General features: G+C 43.3%; 1 protein-coding gene across 1 annotated transcript in view; it reads right to left on the bottom strand.

Annotated features, from left to right (window-relative positions):
• Positions 1-17,741, bottom strand: part of LOC114639061 (leukotriene-B(4) omega-hydroxylase 2) — a 32,078-nt gene that overhangs the window by 11,101 nt on the left and 3,236 nt on the right. The window contains exons 2-6 of the mRNA XM_028787733.1: positions 13,825-13,969; positions 12,538-12,591; positions 12,324-12,451; positions 9,161-9,282; positions 6,878-7,148 (exon numbers count right to left, since the gene is read on the bottom strand). Of these exons, the coding sequence (XP_028643566.1) occupies positions 6,878-7,148; positions 9,161-9,282; positions 12,324-12,451; positions 12,538-12,591; positions 13,825-13,969 (720 nt within the window). The remainder of the gene's footprint in view (positions 1-6,877; positions 7,149-9,160; positions 9,283-12,323; positions 12,452-12,537; positions 12,592-13,824; positions 13,970-17,741) is intronic.

Below are 17,741 nucleotides of genomic sequence, written 5' to 3'. Positions count from 1 at the left end.
TATCTCTTAACATCAATGGACTCAATTCTCCAATAAAAAGACATAGACTAATGGACTGGATATGTAAACAGAACCCAGAATTTTGCTGCATATAGTAAACGCACCTCAGTGACAAAGACAAACAGTACCTTAGAGTAAAAGGCTGGAAAACAAATTTTCAAGCAATGGTCCTAAGAAATGAGCTGGAGTAGCCATTTTAATATCAAATAAAAACGACTTTCAACTTAAAGCTATCAAAAAGGATAAGGAAAACATTTCATGCTCATCAAAGGAAAAGTCAACCATCATGAACTCTCAATTCTGAGTATCTATGCACCAAATGCAAGAGCACCCACTTTCATAAAAGAAACCTTACTAAAGCTCAAAGCACACATTACACCTCACACAATAATAGTGTGAGACTTCAACACCCCACTCTCAGCAATGGATAGATCATGGAAACAGAAACTAAACAGAGATACAGTGAAACTAACAGAAGTTATGAACCAAATGTACTTAACAGATATCTATAGAACATTTCACCCTAAAGCAAAAGAATATACCTTTTTCTCAGTACCTCATGGTACCTTCTCCAAAATAGACCATATAATTGGGCACAAGACAGGCCTCAACAGATATAAAAAAATTGAAATAATCCCCTGCATCCTATCAGATCACCATGGACTAAGGCTGGTCTTCACTAACAACAAAAACAATGGAAAGCCCACATACACGTGGAAACTGAACAACACTCTACTCAATGATAACATGGTCAGAGAAGAAATAAAGAAGGAAATTAAAAGACTTTTTAGAATTTAATGAAAATGAAGGCACAACATACCCAGGCTTACGGGACACAATGAAAGCAGTGCTAAGAGGAAAACTCATAGCTCTAAGTGCTTACAAAAAGAAGCTGGAGACAGCAAACACTAGCAGCTTGACAACGCACCTGAAAACTCTAGAGCAAAAAGAAGCAAACACACAGAAGAGGAGTAGAAGGCAGGAAATAATCAAACTCAGGGCTGAAAACAACCAAGTAGAAACAAAAAGAACTATACAAAGTATCAACAAAACCAGGAGCTGGTTCTTTGAGAAAATCAACAAGATAAATAAACCTTTAGCCAGACTAATCATAGGCAGAGAGACAGTATCCAAATTAATAAAATCAGAACTGAAAAGGGGGGCATAACAACAGAAACTGAGACAATTAGAACAATCATCAGATCCTACTACAAAAGCCTATACTCAACAAAATTGAAAAATCTGTATGAAATGGACAATTTTCTAGATAAATACCATTTACCAAAGCTAAATCAGGCCCAGATAAACCATCTAAACAGTCCCATAACCCCTAAAGAAATAGAAGCAGTCATTAAAAGTCTCCCCACCAAAAAAAGTCCAGGACCAGACAGTTTTAGTGCAGAATTCTATCAGACCTTCAAAGAAGACCTAATACCAATTCTCTATAAACTGTTTCACAAAATAGAAACAGAAGGAACACTACATAATTCATTCTATGAAGCCACAATTACGCTCATACCTAAACCACACAAAGAGCCAACAAAGAAAGAGAACTTCAGACCAATCTCCCTTATGAATATCGATGCAAAAATACTCAATAAAATTCTCACAAACCAAATCCAAGAACACATCAAAACAATTATCCATCATGATCAAGTAGGCTTTATCCCAGGAATGCAGGGATGGTTCAATATACAGAAATCCATCAATATAATCCACTATATAAACAAACTCAAAGAAAAATCCACATGATTATCTCACTAGATGCTGAGAAAGCATTTGACAATATTCAACACTCCTTCGTGATAAAAGTCTTGGAAAGATCAGGAATCCAAGGCCCCTACCTAAACATAGTAAAAGCAATTTACAGCAAATCAGTAGCCAACATCAAACTAAATGGATTGAAACTTGAAGCAATCCCATTAAAATCAGGGACTAGACAAGGCTGCCCACTCTTTCCCTACCTATTCAATATAATACTGGAAGTCCTAGCCAGAGCAATTAGACAACAAAACGAGGTCAAAGGGATACAAATTAGAAAGGAAGAAGTCAAAATTTCACTATTTGCAGATGATATGATAGTTTACTTAAGTGACCCCAAAACTTCCACCAGAAAACTCCTAAACCTGATAAATAACTTTAGCAAAGTGACTGGATATAAAATTTACTCTAACAAATCAGTAGCCTTCCTCTATTCAAAAGATAAACAGGCTAAGAAAGAAATTAGGGAAGTGACACCCTCTACAATAGTCACAAATAATATAAAATACCTTGGTGTAAATCTAACCAAGTAAGTAAAAGACCTGTATGACAAGAACTTCAAGCCCCTGAAGAAAAAAAAATCAAAGCAGATCTCAGAAGATGGAAAGATCTCCCATGCTCATGGATTGGAAGGATTAATATAGTAAAAAATGGCTATCTTCCAGAGAGCAATCTACAGATTTAATGAAATCCCCATCAAAATTCCCACTCATTTCTTCACAGAGATAGAAAGAGCAATTCTCAAATTCATTTGGAATAACAAAAAAACCCAGGATAGGAAAAACTATTTTCAACCATAAAAGAACTTATGGGGGAATTATCATCCCTGACTTCAAGATGTACTACAGAGCAATAGTGATAAAAACTGCATGGTATTGGTACAGAGACAGGCAGAAAGATCAATGAAATAGAATTGAAGACCTAGAAATGAACCCCAATACATATGGTCACTTGATCTTTGACAAAGGAGTTAAAATTGTCTAGTGGAAAAAGGACAGCATTTTCAACAAATGGTGCTGGTTCAACTGGAGGCCACATGTAGAAGAATGCAAATTGATCCATACTTATCTCCTTGTACAAAGCTCAAGTCCAAGTGGATAAAGGACCTCCACATAAAACCAGATACACTGAAACTAATAGAAGAGAAAGTGAGGAAAAGCTTTAAACACATGGGCACAGGGGAAAAGTTCCTGAACAGAACACCAATGGCTTATGCTGTAAGATCAAGAATTGACAAATGGGACCTCATAAAACTGCAAAGCTTCTGTAAAGCAAAGGACACTGTCAATAGGACAAAGTGGCAACCAACAGATTGGGAAAAGATCTTTACCAATCCTACATCTGATAGAGGGCTAATATCCCAGGTATACAAAGAACTGAAGAAATTAGACTCCAGACAATCAAATAACTTGATTAAAAAATGGGGTACAGAGCTAAACAAAGAAATCTCAACTGAGGAAACTAGAGTGGCTGAGAAGCACCTAAAGAAGTGTTCAACATCCTTAGTCATCTGGGAAATGCAAATCAAAACAATCCTGAGATTCCACCTCACAGCAGTCAGAATAGCAGATCAAAAACTCAGGTGACAGCAGATGCTGGTGAGGATATGGAGAAAGAAGAACACTCCTCCATTGTTGGTGAGAATGTAAACTGGTACAACCACTATGGAAATTAGTCTGACAGTTCCTCAGAAAATTAAACATAGTATTACCTTAGGACCTAACTATACCACTCCTGGGCGTATACCCAAAAGATGCTCCAACATACAACAGGGACACATGCTCCACTATTTTCGTAGCAGCCTTATTTATAATAGCCAGAAACTGGAAAGAACCCAGATGTCCTTCAACAGAGGAACAGATACAGAAAATGTGGTACATTTACACAATGGAGTACTACCCAGCTATTAAAAACAATGAGTTCAAGAAATTCTTAGGCCGGGCGGTGGTGGCGCACGCCTTTAATCCCAGCACTCGGGAGGCAGAGGCAGGCGGATTTCTGAGTTCGAGGCCAGCCTGGTCTACAGAGTGAGTTCCAGGACAGCCCGGGCTATACAGAGAAACCCTGTCTCGAAAAACCAAAAAAAAAAAAAAAAAAAAAGAAATTCTTAGGCAAATGGATGAAACTGGAAAATATCATCCTGAGGGAGGTAACCCAATCACAAAAGAACACACATGGTATGCACTCACTGATAAGTGGATATTAGCCCAAAAGCTCACAATACCTAAGATACAACGCATAGACAACATGAAGCTCAAAATGAAGAAGGAAGACCAAAGAGTGGGTGCTTTGGTCCTTCTTAAAAGGAGTATCAAAATATTCAACCAGAGCTCCCAGGGTCTAAACCTCCAGCCTGGGAACACAAAGAGAGGGACTCATGGCTCCACCTCTATGGGTAGTTGAGAATGGCAATGGCCTTGTCAGGCTTCAGTGGAAGAGGAGCGCCTTGGTCCCTGAAAGGTTGGATGCCCTAGTGTTGGGGAATTTGAGAGCAGGGAGGTGGGAATGGGTACATGGGTGGGGGCATACCCTCATAGAAGTAGGAGGAGGGGCGGTGGGATAAGGGATATCGGGGGAAATGCGAGAGGGGGTAACATTGAAAAATAAATAAATAAAATATCCAATAAAAAAACAGATAATGGATCTAGCAATTGTAATCGAGCAGTTGAGACTTTTTGTCAACAATTTATTATGGGGATTCTGTATAATCTTCAAGAACAAGGTATTCTGGAAGTGGCCCATGGAACTTTTAAAAGTTTGGTGAGACATGCTGTTGCTGAGACAAAGAATGATGCCGACCTGTGAGCTTGCTGAGTGCCCTGACAAGGGTGACTGAGGAGCTGTATTAGACATATGTTCCTCACCCATCTTTGCTTGCCTATATCCCAGATTGGACAAGCTGACTTACCTCAAGTTTTTAGACCTTATGGAATAGAGAATCAAAAAGAGAAATTATAATGTCTCTTGTATTTTTCTTAAAGATGACCAGCTTTTAGGACTCAATCATGTACTGGTTTAGAAATCAATCCAATATTGGAAATAACAGTCTACATTTGGAAGGCTGGATCTGGACATTTCCAGAGACATATTTGGAAGTTAGCTGTAGTTCATTATGATGTTAGGATAGCAAGAGATAAAGTTGGGACACAATCTGGATTTCAAACAAGGGTTAGTGCATGTTTTAAAGCTCTTTTAATTGTCAAGCTAAAATTGGTTTTTTCTCTTCTACAGTATTTATTGTAAGTTGCATTGACTATATAATTTCCAATTGTGTTAGTGTGTTGAAACCTGGTGTGTCTCTTATAGGGGTCTATCAGTCAGCTTTTGTCGTACTGCTCTGAGTATTAGAAAACCCTGATTCTCTGAAAAAAAAAGCTTTAAAGTGCTGGAAGAAGTGAGTTAGGCTTTAAGCAGAAGCAAAAGGGTAGCAGGCTTGATTATTGCTGGTATAACAGCTTTAATTACATTAATTGCTAGCACCACTGCTTCTGTAATAGCATTGACACAAGCAGTTAAGACAATTATTTTTGTTAACCATCTAGCAAAAAAATATTACTAATGTATTGAGTAGGCAAAGGGATTTATATAGGTATCTAGAACAACGAATTGATGCTCTATAACCTATTCAAATTATGCGAAGGAGGTTCAGGATTCAAGAGTTAGGAGCCATCCCAAGTGTCAGGACAAATATCATTGGAGTAGTGTTACTTCTAACATTTACAATGTTTGTCATTATAATTTTTTTAAAAAGTTTAAAGACACCCATAGGCTATTTGGCATAATCCTAACACCTCTCTGGGTGTGTTAACTTTGCATAGTGAGATTATGAATTTAAAGAACGCTGCTCTGTTAAGCTTTGATGCTGCAGATACTGCTGATAAAATTATCCATGGCCTGAGGTCAGTATTTCCATTTTGTTCAAACTTCAGGAATGGCATATATAGCTTGATCATGCTAGCCCTTCTTGTCCTGGGAATACTTTTATTCCTGACCATCGTGTTAAAGCTTGTCTCTAACTATATCAACAGGCTAGCAGCCAAAGTACATTACTTGAAACTGAAAATGGACCCCCAGACAGAGTTATTAATTTAACAGGCTGGTAAGCCAAGGACGGGTAAGATTCTGCACAGAGCCTTACTAACCTAAGACATAAGTGCATTGCTTATGATAATGCATATTTCATGATGGATGAGGAAGGCTTTCTTGTCAGAATGACCTAAGACAGGTTCAGTCTGGTTTATGCAATAAAAAGGGGGAGATGTGGAGAGCTTTTGGGGCTGCCTAGCAGGAATCTGTCATTGGCCAAGGACAAGGAAATGGGCTGCTTGGAAGGAATCTGACATAGACCAAGGACAAGGAAATGGACTGCAGGCAGGAATCTGACATTGGGCTGGAACAAAGAAGTAATTTCAGGCAGAAATCTAAATCCTAGGCTAGAACAAAGAAGAAATTTCAGGCAGGAATCTAAATCTTAGGCTAGAACAAAGAAGTAGGCTTCAGGCATGAAAATGACTTTGAGCTAGGACAGTGAAGTAGGCTCAGATATTTTGATCATCCTGATAAGCCCTTAGAAGTAGTGATCACAGGAGTGATCACAGGACTCTGTTTATTGTCCTGTATGTTCTTTGATTATCTGGGTTTATTGTCTTCCTTGTTCCTGGACTATTTGCATCTATCATATTGCTAGTTCCTCAACCTAGAACTGACCTTAATACTTGCATGTAATTTAAACAGTATAAAGGCAAAAAAAAGGAGGAGGAGAGGTGGGATAGGGGATTAATGGGAGGGGGGAATGGGAAAAGGAGATGGCATCTGAAATGTAAATAAATAAAATATCAAAAATAATAATAATAAATAAAAGAAAAAAAAAGAACAGCCTCCCTGTCTTAGAGTCCTTCCCTAGTCTGAGTTGGCTAAATCGATATAGATACCAACACAGAGTTCCAGACACCTTAGCTTGCCAGGTGATGAAGGACTTGGGGCCACGCTCCAAGAGTGGAGCCTACACAGGGCTTAGGACATAGTAAGGGCAGAGCGTGCTTGGTTTTGTCATGTCCCATTGTCATCCCAGCCCCAGGGTCCCCCAAGCCCAGTCTGCCCCCCTTTAGGAGCCCACCTTGCTCAGCAGGAGCACGTCAATGAAGTCCAAAGTCTTGGCCTTGGCCTTGGCCTTGAGGACATCATCACCACCCTGATCAGGGAGGGTGCGGCGACGCTCCCAGATGACAGCATCAGCGAAGTCATGCACTAGGCGGCAGGCCTTCCGGAAGCGCATCCCATCACGGGTGAGGTGATAAAACAGGTCCACATGCATAAGCAGCTTCTGGTGCCTTCTGGCCACTAAGGCACTAAGCTCTAAGATGGCAGCGATGTATTCACTAGGTTTCCTGGAGGGTGTGAGCAGAGCAGAAGTGATACTTGAACATACGTTGTGAGCTACCATACGGGTGCTGGGAACTGAACCTGGGTCCTGCAGAAGACCAGCAAATGCTCTTAACCACTGAGTAGTCTCTCCATCACCCACAATTTATTACTTTCTTTGTTCTGTTACTATAAGAACTTCATCAAATTGTTTTATGCTGAAACATGGAGTTTGGGGAAACCTGAACCTGTTTCCAGGCCATGATCATTTTCCCTCATTGGTCTCACAGAGGTGAACTTTGCTGGGCTCACACTTTTGTCTGTCCTGAGTGCCCACCTTTGGGGAAGAGGCATTTGGTTGAATCTCCCTGGGGAAAAGCCAGCTCATCAGCCACAGGGAAGTGCTCTCTGGTCTCCAGTTGCTCATTGCATTTCTGTGAGCTGCCTCCTCCACAGCTCAGGATACAGTGTGGACACAAGGTTCCTCCCCTTCCTGCTCCACACAGCATCCAGACAGTCCCACCTCCTTCCTCAAACTCTGTGCCCATATTGCCCAATTATCTTCCAACAGTCCTGGGGCTCAGTTCTGTTCTCAGTGTCCTCACATTCAGTGGGAACTCATTTGTGCCTTTAGAACAAAGCTCAGCTCAGACCCTGCCCATCTCCTGTTCCCAGAGCTCTGTTCTGTGTGTGGTAGTCAGCCTTGAGAGCCTTGTGGGAGGAAGTTAGGTCATTGAAGAGGACATTGGGATTCTGGCTGTTTCTTATCTCTCTTTTTAAAAATCTTTTTCTTGGCATCTGTTGTACACAATGACGGGTTTCATCACCACCCGTTCACTCACTGCTGTGTATTATCTATTTTAACCGTCTCCACCCCATACGCTCTCTTTTCCCCCTCACACTCCGGCTAATTGAGTTCTTCCCAACTCCTCTTCTTTCCATTTCCATGTCTATGACTACTAATTATTATTACTGGAGACTCAATGAGTTTAATGAGGGTTTATTTACAGGAAATATAGACACCTTACCAGTGGCTACACCACTGAAGAAAATGTTTCTGTCTCCAGCAACTATTAACTGCCTTGTCATAGAGCAATTTCCTCTGAACTGAAGTGGTCTATCCCGGAGCAAGATTCATTAAGACTCAGGAAGTAAACAACTCTCAAGTCTCAGGAAATCCCTGAAACTCAACAGAATTACAAAGTCCCTCCTTCCCCAGAGTTGTATAAGTTGTAAGGACTGCTGGGGAGAGGAGATGCTCTGACCTGTAGAGCTACAGTTCTGGAGTTTCAGCTTTGTGAGCTGTCACCCATGCTGGGGTGGGTTTTTGTGATACAGCTGTCATTTCTGCTCCTTAGAAATGGGTGAAACCCAATAAAACTGATTAGTTTGCTGAGTTGGGCCTCGGCAGTGTCCATACTTTCTTTGGTCTATCACAGATTCCTTACCTGGGTTTTCTTTACATATCCCCAGGAATAATGTCACACAGCATGCCTACAGAGTCCCAGGTACTATAGTCCCAGGTGGGAACTAATGAGCTCCTCCCCCATATCTCTACTTTCAAGCCCCTTCTTTTCCATGCTTCAACTTTGAGGTGCTGCCTCATCACAGGAGACAGATGATTGACTGAACCCTATGAGACCCTGGGCTCCAACAAACCTTTCTTCTCTTGATGTTGACTGTCTCAGATATGTTGTTACGGTAAGAGAAATCTGACTATTATAAACCCAAACAAACATACCTTCAGTGTTTTTCTTTAAATCTCGTAATGAAGTTCATATCCCTTGGCCTAGCTTTCCAGGGTCCTTAATATTGAGCCACCATCCCCTGTCTCCTCCATACCCTCATCTGCAAGGCATAGTACTTCACTGTTTAATGCAGATAGCATCTCCATGCTGTCATATGAACAACTGCATCACTTCCCTCCAGGGTCCTTTAATGCTAGTTCTGAGCCTCCTCCTCCAGGAAAACTCTTCTCCTTTCTCTGTCCTCCTCCTGTGTCTATGGGCCAGGTTCCCAGGCTAGGACAGGTACTTACTCCTGGCAATTGCTGTCAAAGCTGAAAACACACTTCTGCAGACTGTCCAGGGTCATCAGGCTGATATGTTCAAACATGTCCAAACGGGCACTGCCCTTGGAGGTCAGGCGCTGCCACTTGGCCTGGCCAAAGAAGGGGACAGGAACAAGTCTTGGTCTTGGTACTCGGAGCCTCTTCCCAACCCCAGTCACCAGAAAGAAGCCCTGAAACAGCCTCTGATTTGATGTGTGCCAAACCAACAAAGAACCAGTGTTCCACCATCCTTAGATTGCTTCTTTAGCTGGGTGGATTTGAACATGCTCCCTGATATGTCAAACCTTTAGATTCACTCTTGTTGGGCAGAAACACCCTCTACTTCACAAGCATGTGATAGCAAGCAGACTGTGGCTATTACAGAATCAGCATATGAGACCATGCTTAACACACAAGATGTTCAGTCAGTGTTATCATCCCTGTTACAAATTTATTTCAAAAATATCTCTAGTTACTGGTGAGACAGCTCAGTCAGGAAAGTATTGACCATCCAATCATGAGGATCTGAGTTCAATTCCTAGAACCCTTGGGGGTTGGTCTGTTGTTTGTTCGTTTATAAGTAGTGTGATGACAAGGATTTATAATCCTAGCCCTAGAGAGGTGGGGACAGGAGGAGGGTCCCTAGGGCTCAACAGCTAGTTAGCCTAGCTTAATTGACAAGCTTCAGGCAATGAGAGACCCAGTGTCAAAAAAGCACAGTGGATGGTGACTGAGGAAGGAGGTCCAAAGTTAACCCCTGGTCTCCACATGTGTGCACACGCACACACACACACACACACACACACACACACACTTGTCAGAGGTGGTTGCTCCTGGTCATGAGAATCCTTTCTAGGAATTCCAATACTTTACTATCCTATTGTTCCTTCCTTAGGTCACTTCTCAGATGTGTTCGCAGAGGACGACTCAGAGAACAGCAGTTACTTCCTTGGAAAAATCCCAGGCTTCCTTGAGTTTCCTATCACAGAAGATCCCAGCCTGGCATGATCACTCATGCCTTTAATCCCAGCATGCAAGATGAAGAGACAGGATCCCCAACGCAAGGTGGCTAGGGAGACTAACTGCATCAGTGAACTCAGGGTTTGATTGAGAAACCCTGCCTCAGTGAGTAAGGCTGAGAGAGATGAGAGAGAGAGATGGAAGATTCCCAACATCAAACTTGGGCCTCCCCTCACATACTTGTGAACATATATACACACATGCACATATTCCACTCATACATGAAAAGAGAAGGAAAAGATGTAAGCCCTTAGTGACTTCTGTCTTCTCTCATTCTAGTGGAACCCTGTGTCATGGGAACACCCCCAGATGCCTTCTGGAGGGAAAGAACTGTAGGGACAAAATGCCAAGAATCCCTTCTGGAGCCACTCCAAAACCTTGTAAAGAATTTTTTATTTATGTGTGAATATCTGTGTCTGTGTATGTGCACATGGATGCAGTGCTTATGGGGGCCAGAAGAGGGCATCAGATAGATATCTTAGAGCTGAGGTTACAGGAGGTTGTAAGCCACCTGATATGATAAGAAGCCAACTCAGGTCCTGAGGCTACTCTGTCTAAATCAGCCTGGAGTTGAATAAGTCCTCAATATGAAAGATCTGATCCAGAATCAACGGGCATTCCTCCTGACCCTCTGACAGCCATATGCCATGATTAACATGAAAACCAACCCCCGGCCTACATCACTGTCAGCATCCTCAGCCTTTATTGCTTCCAACCAAGGAGTTTAGAATGATTTGCTCCTCATCTGTATTTTCTTTCTTTCTTTCTTTTCTTTTTTTCTTTTTTTGTTTGTTTGTTTGTTTGTTTGTTTGTTTGTTTTTCGAGACAGGGTTTCTCTGTATAGCCTTGGCTGTCCTGAAACTCACTCTGTAGACCAGGCTGGCCTTGAACTCAGAAATCCACCTGCCTCTGCCTCCCAAGTGCTGGGATTAAAGGCGTGCACCACAACTGCCCGGCTTCACCTGTATTTTCTATAAGGCTTCACCATGACTGTTCAGTTTTCAGAGTGACCAAGTGGGAAACTAACTCTTTCTAAGTGCCTACTGTGTTTGGGGACCTGAGTCCTTGATATCATTGCAGGCACAAAGGAGAGATTTTAACCTCATTTTGCAGTTGTGGAAACTGAGGGTTGGAGAGAATTGGCAATGACTCACACAAATGTTCTGTGGTGATTAATGTTGATTACCAACCTCACAGGATACGGAATTACCTAGGAGACAAGCTTCCAGGTATACTTGTGAGGGATTCTCTGTACTAAGTTACCCTCTGGGCATGCCTGTGAAGAGTTATCTAAATGTGATGGCTAGGTTTTTTGTTTTTGTTTTTTAAGTAGATATCACTGTCTATTTTATTGACTTCCACTTGATTTTCACTTAAAAATGAAAAATAGGCACACATACAAAAGGCAACTCCCATACACACTTCAGAAACTACAACCACCAGCTTGGAGTTAAGTACTCACTCTCAAATCATCTGAATTTAGAAATCTTAATGGCTACACAAATTCTTACATTGGTTAAAGTGATGGCTAGTTGTGACTATGAACTTGTCCCAAGTTAGAATCACCTGGGAAAAGAGTCTCTCCAGGCGTTTTCTAGATCAGGGTGGCCTGTGGGTATGAAGATGTGGACTTGTCTTAACTGTTAATTGATGCAGGAAAGTCCACCCTACTGTGAGTAGCGCCATCCCCGAGGTAGAGTGGGCACAGATCCATGTGTTTGCTCACTCAGCTCCTGACACATTCTTGTCAGGGAATTGTATCACAGCAACAGACATGAAAGCAGGACTAAACTTAGTTGGGTTAACAAATTGCAATGATCCATCCTAAAAGGATGCCTCATCCCTGGGCTGGGATCCTGAGTTGAAGGAACAGAAAGTGAGCCAAGCACCAGCATCTGTCCCTCTTTGCTTCCTGAGGCAGCAGGAGCAGCTGTCTCCCACTTCTGCCTCTATGACTCCCCAAACAGATGTACTGTGACCTTAAACTCCGAGGAACTAAACCCTTCCTCCCTGAAGTTGCTTCTCTCGGTATTTATCATAGTCTCCATCTGAGCATGGGCTGGAGACCAGATCTGTTACAGCCCCTTCAACCCCCGGACTCCAACTGGAGACTTGGGTCCCAGGGACTCACATGCATGATGTTGGTGCTGTCATTAAAAATCTTCACATAGGGCTTCAGGATGTTGAAATGGAAGGCAGGTGTCAGCATGCGACGGTGGCGGCTCCACTTGTCACCAGTACTCAGCAAGAGGCCATCCCCTGATGGAACAGCATGGCAGTGTACAAGGACAGTGTCTTCCCAGCACCCCAAGGGCATTCCCAGTCCCTCACCTATAGGTACTCACCCAGCCATGGCTTCAGGAAACGGTAGAAGACTGCGTCCTTGGGGGCAACTGAAGCTGATGTGAACAAAGACCATCAGGAACCATGGCAGGAGGGAGAGCATGGGAGAGATGGGGCCCTCAGCCTGGTATCTGCACACTCCCCTCCCTCCAAGTCCACATGGTAGGTTTGGGGACAGCAACAGAGGAAGACAAGAAGGGTCAGACAGCACTAGATAGAGATGGCTCAGCCTAACATGACATACACTGCTGCATACCTTCACATGGCTACTACATGGTCTAACCTGTTTGCTCTGCACAGCATCCCACTCTGAAGACCTTTACAGAGACCCACTGTTCCTGTCCACCCCAGCATGTGCTGACATCTCCTGACACAGTCATATGACACGGACATGCATAGGTTAACATGACTGAAACACACATGACTGGACCTAACTGTGACACAGATGGCTAAACACACCTCAGCACACCCAACTGACAGGTCTCAGATGTGATTTGAAAGTTCATTTCTGGGCCAGGCATGGAGAATGCCTTTAATCCCAGTATTCTGGAGAGAAAGGCAGGTGGATTTCTGTTCTCTTTAGGCTAGCCAGAGCTACACTGTGAAGATAAAACATAGTGTTTAGGAAAATATAGTTTTAGAGGGGAAAATGTTCATGTGGGGGACAGCAAGATGGCTCAGTAGGTAAAGGTGCTTGCCACCAAGCCTCGCAACCTGAGTTTGATTCCTGGGACCTACACAGTGGAACTAACTCTTGCATGTTGTCTTCTGGCCTCTACCTTGCTCTATAGTTCACACACATATACATGCTAAATAAAAGTAAAAATATTAAAATTAACTTCCCTGATGTAACCTACATAGATTTTAACACTACTCAGATTTTTCTCAAATAAGGTCTCAGTCATATCTTAGAAAGTCCTTTGTCCCAGAGTTCAGACACTCCAAACAGAGTCTAGACTTAGCCAGGAAAAAAAGACTATTTCTAAAATACCTCAGATAAGAGCCAGTCAGAACCCAGCATGTCCCAGTTGTTTATATGGCACCACAGAAAACCATTGGCATATGAGCCCAGGAGGGAAGCAGGCCCAGCCAGATAATAGCACACACCAGAAAGATGGAGGCCACCCAGAAAACATCACATGGCATACTCCAAACAGGAGCCACAAGACCATGGATGAGTCAGATGAGTCTAGATGAGGCACAGCAGGGATATTTCTACCACAGTCCTTCTGTGGTAGCGTGCACTTGAGGATCAGGGGTGTGCAAGCTGGGACCAACATGGTGTCTACCTGGAGCCAAGATCACAGGCTTGATGAAAGCAGGGTGGAATATGCGGATGACGGGGTGCCACGGCCCCACCCACCAGCAGCACACATCCCTGAAGGTTCGCACCAGGCTCTGGATGTACAGGAGCCCTTCCTCTGAGCTCTGGATCTGTAAAAGAGGACCTTGTGTTTGCCTTTCCAGGCTGGCAGAGAGAACTATAAGGTAGAAAGCTACAGGGAGTTCTAGGAATTCCATTCAGGCCTTCACCCACAGTGCTGAGTCCTGCCTGTCCCCATGCCCCCCAACAACCCCTGCCCCCCCCCCCACACACACACATCTCAGTACTGAGACAGAAGACACAATCTCACTTCAGCTCCTAAACACTGTATTTTATTTCATTTCATCATATTCTCTTATTTTGCTGTGTACGCATGCTTGTGTGTGTGCACATGTGCACATGATCATGTGTGTGCATGCTTGTGTGGGTGCACATGTTCACGTGATCATGTGTGTGCATGCTTGTGTGGGTGCACATGTGCACATGATCATGTGTGTGAGTTTGTGGCCAGAGTCCAACTTCAGGTATCCTCAGAGGTCATTCAATTTGTTTTCTAAATATATTTTTATTACATTTTATTTATTTTGGGGCAGGTGATGTTCCATGGTCTACATTGTGGAGGTCAGAGGACAACTTGCAGGAAGGAATTGGTTCTCTCCTTCCACCATGTGGGTCCCAGGAACTGAATTCAGATCACCAGGCTTGAGGGAACACACCTTTACTTTACTGGTGAGATGAGCCATCTCACCAGCTCCAACTTGGTCTTCCTGGAGTCTTCACTAGCTGAATCAGCAATTAGACTAGACTGGTGACCAGCGAGCTCCTGGGACCCCAGGCACTTCCCCAGCCTGCTGAATATCATATCAACCCGTTCTCCTCCATCCCGTTTTCCATATGGAAACAGTTGCCCATGATGTACCTGGTTTCTCACATAGCAAGTGGCATGTCTGGGGCCTGAGCCTAGGACTGTGGATCCCCAGAGTCATAGATACTTATTGCAGGCTTTGCCTTGTGGAAGTCACTTACAGGACCGCCAGAGGACAGCGAGCTCTCTCATGGAACTGACTCTAAGACTCATTACTGTGGGTATGCCTGAGGGGAATGTTTTGGTTGTTGTTAACTGATGTATAAAGACTCAGACTTTTGGGGCAGCACCATTTCATGCCGATCCCTTGTTCTATGTTTCCTTCCTTCCTTCCTTCCTTCCTTCCTTCCTTCCTTCCTTCCTTCCTTTCTTCCTTTCTTCTTCTCCTTCTCCTTCTCCTTCTCCTTCTTCTTCTTTTTCCTCCTCCTCCTTCTCCTCTTCTTCTTCCTCCTCCTTCTCTTCCTTCTTTTGGTTTCTTTCTTTCTTTTTTTTTTTTTTTTTTTTTTTCGAGACAGGGTTTCTCTGTGTAGCCCTGGCTGTCCTGGAACTCACTCTGTAGACCAGCCTGGCCTCGAACTCAGAAATCCACCTGCCTCTGCCTCCCAAGTGCTGGGATCTTCTTTTGGTTTCTTGAGACAAGATTTCTCTGCGTAGCCCTGGCTGTCCTGGACTACATTTGTAGACCAGGTTGGCTTCAAACTCATAGAGATCTACCTGCATCTTCCTCCCTTGTTTTAGTTTTATTCTGCAACTGTGATTTTAAAAGAGAAAAGAATAGAAAAGAAAAAGAAAAGAAAACCACTATGGTGATTTGAATATGCTTGGCCCAGGGAATGGCACTATTAGGAAGTGTGGCCTTGTTGGAGTGGGTGTGGCCTTGTTGGAGAAAATATGTCAATTTGGGAGTGGGCTTTGAGACCCTCCTCCTAGATGCCTGAAAACAGTCTGCTCCTGACTTCCTTTAGATGAAGATGTAGAACTCTCAGCTCCTCCTGCACAATGCCTACCTGGAAGCTGCCATGCTTCCTGCCTTGATAATAATGGACTGAACCTCTGAACCTGTAAGCCAGCCCCAATTAAATGTCCTTAATAAGAGTTGCCTTGGTCATGGTGTCTGTTCACAGCAGTAAAACCCTAAGACAACCACCCTGATCAAAGGCAACTTTGGGAGAAAAGGGTTTATATGCCTTCTACTTCCAGGTCACAGTCCATCACTGAGGAAAGTCAAGACAGGAACTCAAGTAGAAACCTAGAGAAAGAAGCTGTGAAGGAAAACTGTTCACTGGCTCACTCTGGCTTATTCACTGGCTTGTGTTTATCTACCTTTCTCATGCTGCTCAGGCACTCCTGTCTAGAGACAATATAGCCCTCAGTGGCTGGGGATCTCCTCCATCAGTTAACAATCAAGAGAATGCTCCCACAGACACCAGACATGTCCATCGGCCAGTCTGTAGAGGCAGTAAGATTCTCTCTTCCATACAGTGTCAAGTTGGTAATCAAGATTATTCATGACTCTGTGTGTGTGTGTGTGTGTGTGTGTGTGTGTATGAACGTGTGCCTGTGTGTGCCTGTGTGTGGTGTGTGTGTGTATGTGTGTGTGTGTGTGCCTGTGTGCGCATGCACGTGAGTGCAGTATACAGAGAAGCCAGGAAAAGGGTGTTGGATCCTGGAGCTGAAGTTATCGGTGGTTGTGAGCCACCCATGTGGATGCTAGAAAACAAATGAGGTCCTCTGCAAGAACAGTCAGTGATTTCAACCATCATGATACCTCTTCAGAGCCTTGGCCAAACTACAAATTTTTCTGTATTCTTCTGCCCTGCTATTTTTGTTCCTAGTTCTCAGTGTAAACATATCAAAAAGGGGACATCAATATCATCCAACAGCCTGGAAAACCTGCTACCTTGACATTTCTTATCAAATAAACTAGTTTGCCATTTTTTAAACAGTCTTGAGACTGGAGAGATGGCTCAGTAGTTAGGAGCACTTGCTGCTCTTGCAGAGGATCCAGGTTTGAATCCCAGCACCCCACTCACATGAGGCAGCTTACAAACACCGGCAATTCCAGCTGCAGACGATATGGCACCCTCTTCTGGCCTCTCCCCAGGCACTGCACATGCACACATGCACAGATACAAATAAAATAAATCTCTAACCTCAGCCTCCCACAAAGTTTCAAGCAGGAACAAAATGTCCATAAGCTCTGTGTAGTGTGCTACACAGGAGGTGAGTGTTAGAGTTTCTCTGAGATCATGGAAGCCCATGACAGACCAAAAGTAACCACTGCACCAATGTCTGATTTGGCCAACCAATGAGTTTTCCTGGGGTCACGAACAGGACTGTGGGATGAAGCTTACTTACAAGAGACAGGCATGACTCAAAAGCAGCTGCATAACTAGAAACCCCACCCCACCACGGGTGATGTCCCCATCCTGACATTCCTGAACTAGTGCCACCCTGGATTTCTCTATGAAGCGTGCAGGCAAGTCCACAATCTAAATATCTTTCTTTGCACAGTTTGGCTAGCCATAGTCTCCACCCAGCAAATGTTTACACCTTTTTATACTGTTCTGTTAAGGTCCACAAGAATCTTCCAAGTTTCTACTCCTTCTAATTATGTGATCTTTTGTTTACCTTCTAAGACTCTTGAGCCTCCCTTTCCTTTCAATTTGGAAAGAATGTTGCAATATGCCACAAAACAAGTGTCCTGTACTTCAACAATCAACACAGTGTTTTTTTCCCATCTAAGACTCATGAGCAGACATTACCACATGGATATAGTCATTACCCCATGGACACAGCCATTACTTCATATGCAAAGTCATTTACCTCATGGGCACAGACATTACCACATGAGTACAGCCATTATGTCATGAACACAGTCATTACCTCATCGGCGTAGACATTAATTCACAGACACAATCATTACTTCATGAGCACAGTCATCATCACTTCATGGGTACAGATATTACCTCATGGGCACAGTCATTACCTCATGGGCACAGTCATTACCTCATGGG

Source organism: Grammomys surdaster, unplaced genomic scaffold (genome assembly GCF_004785775.1).
Source record: "Grammomys surdaster isolate TR1022 unplaced genomic scaffold, NIH_TR_1.0 125672, whole genome shotgun sequence".
Classification (NCBI taxonomy): domain Eukaryota; kingdom Metazoa; phylum Chordata; class Mammalia; order Rodentia; family Muridae; genus Grammomys; species Grammomys surdaster.
This window is presented reverse-complemented; position numbering and strand designations above follow the sequence as displayed.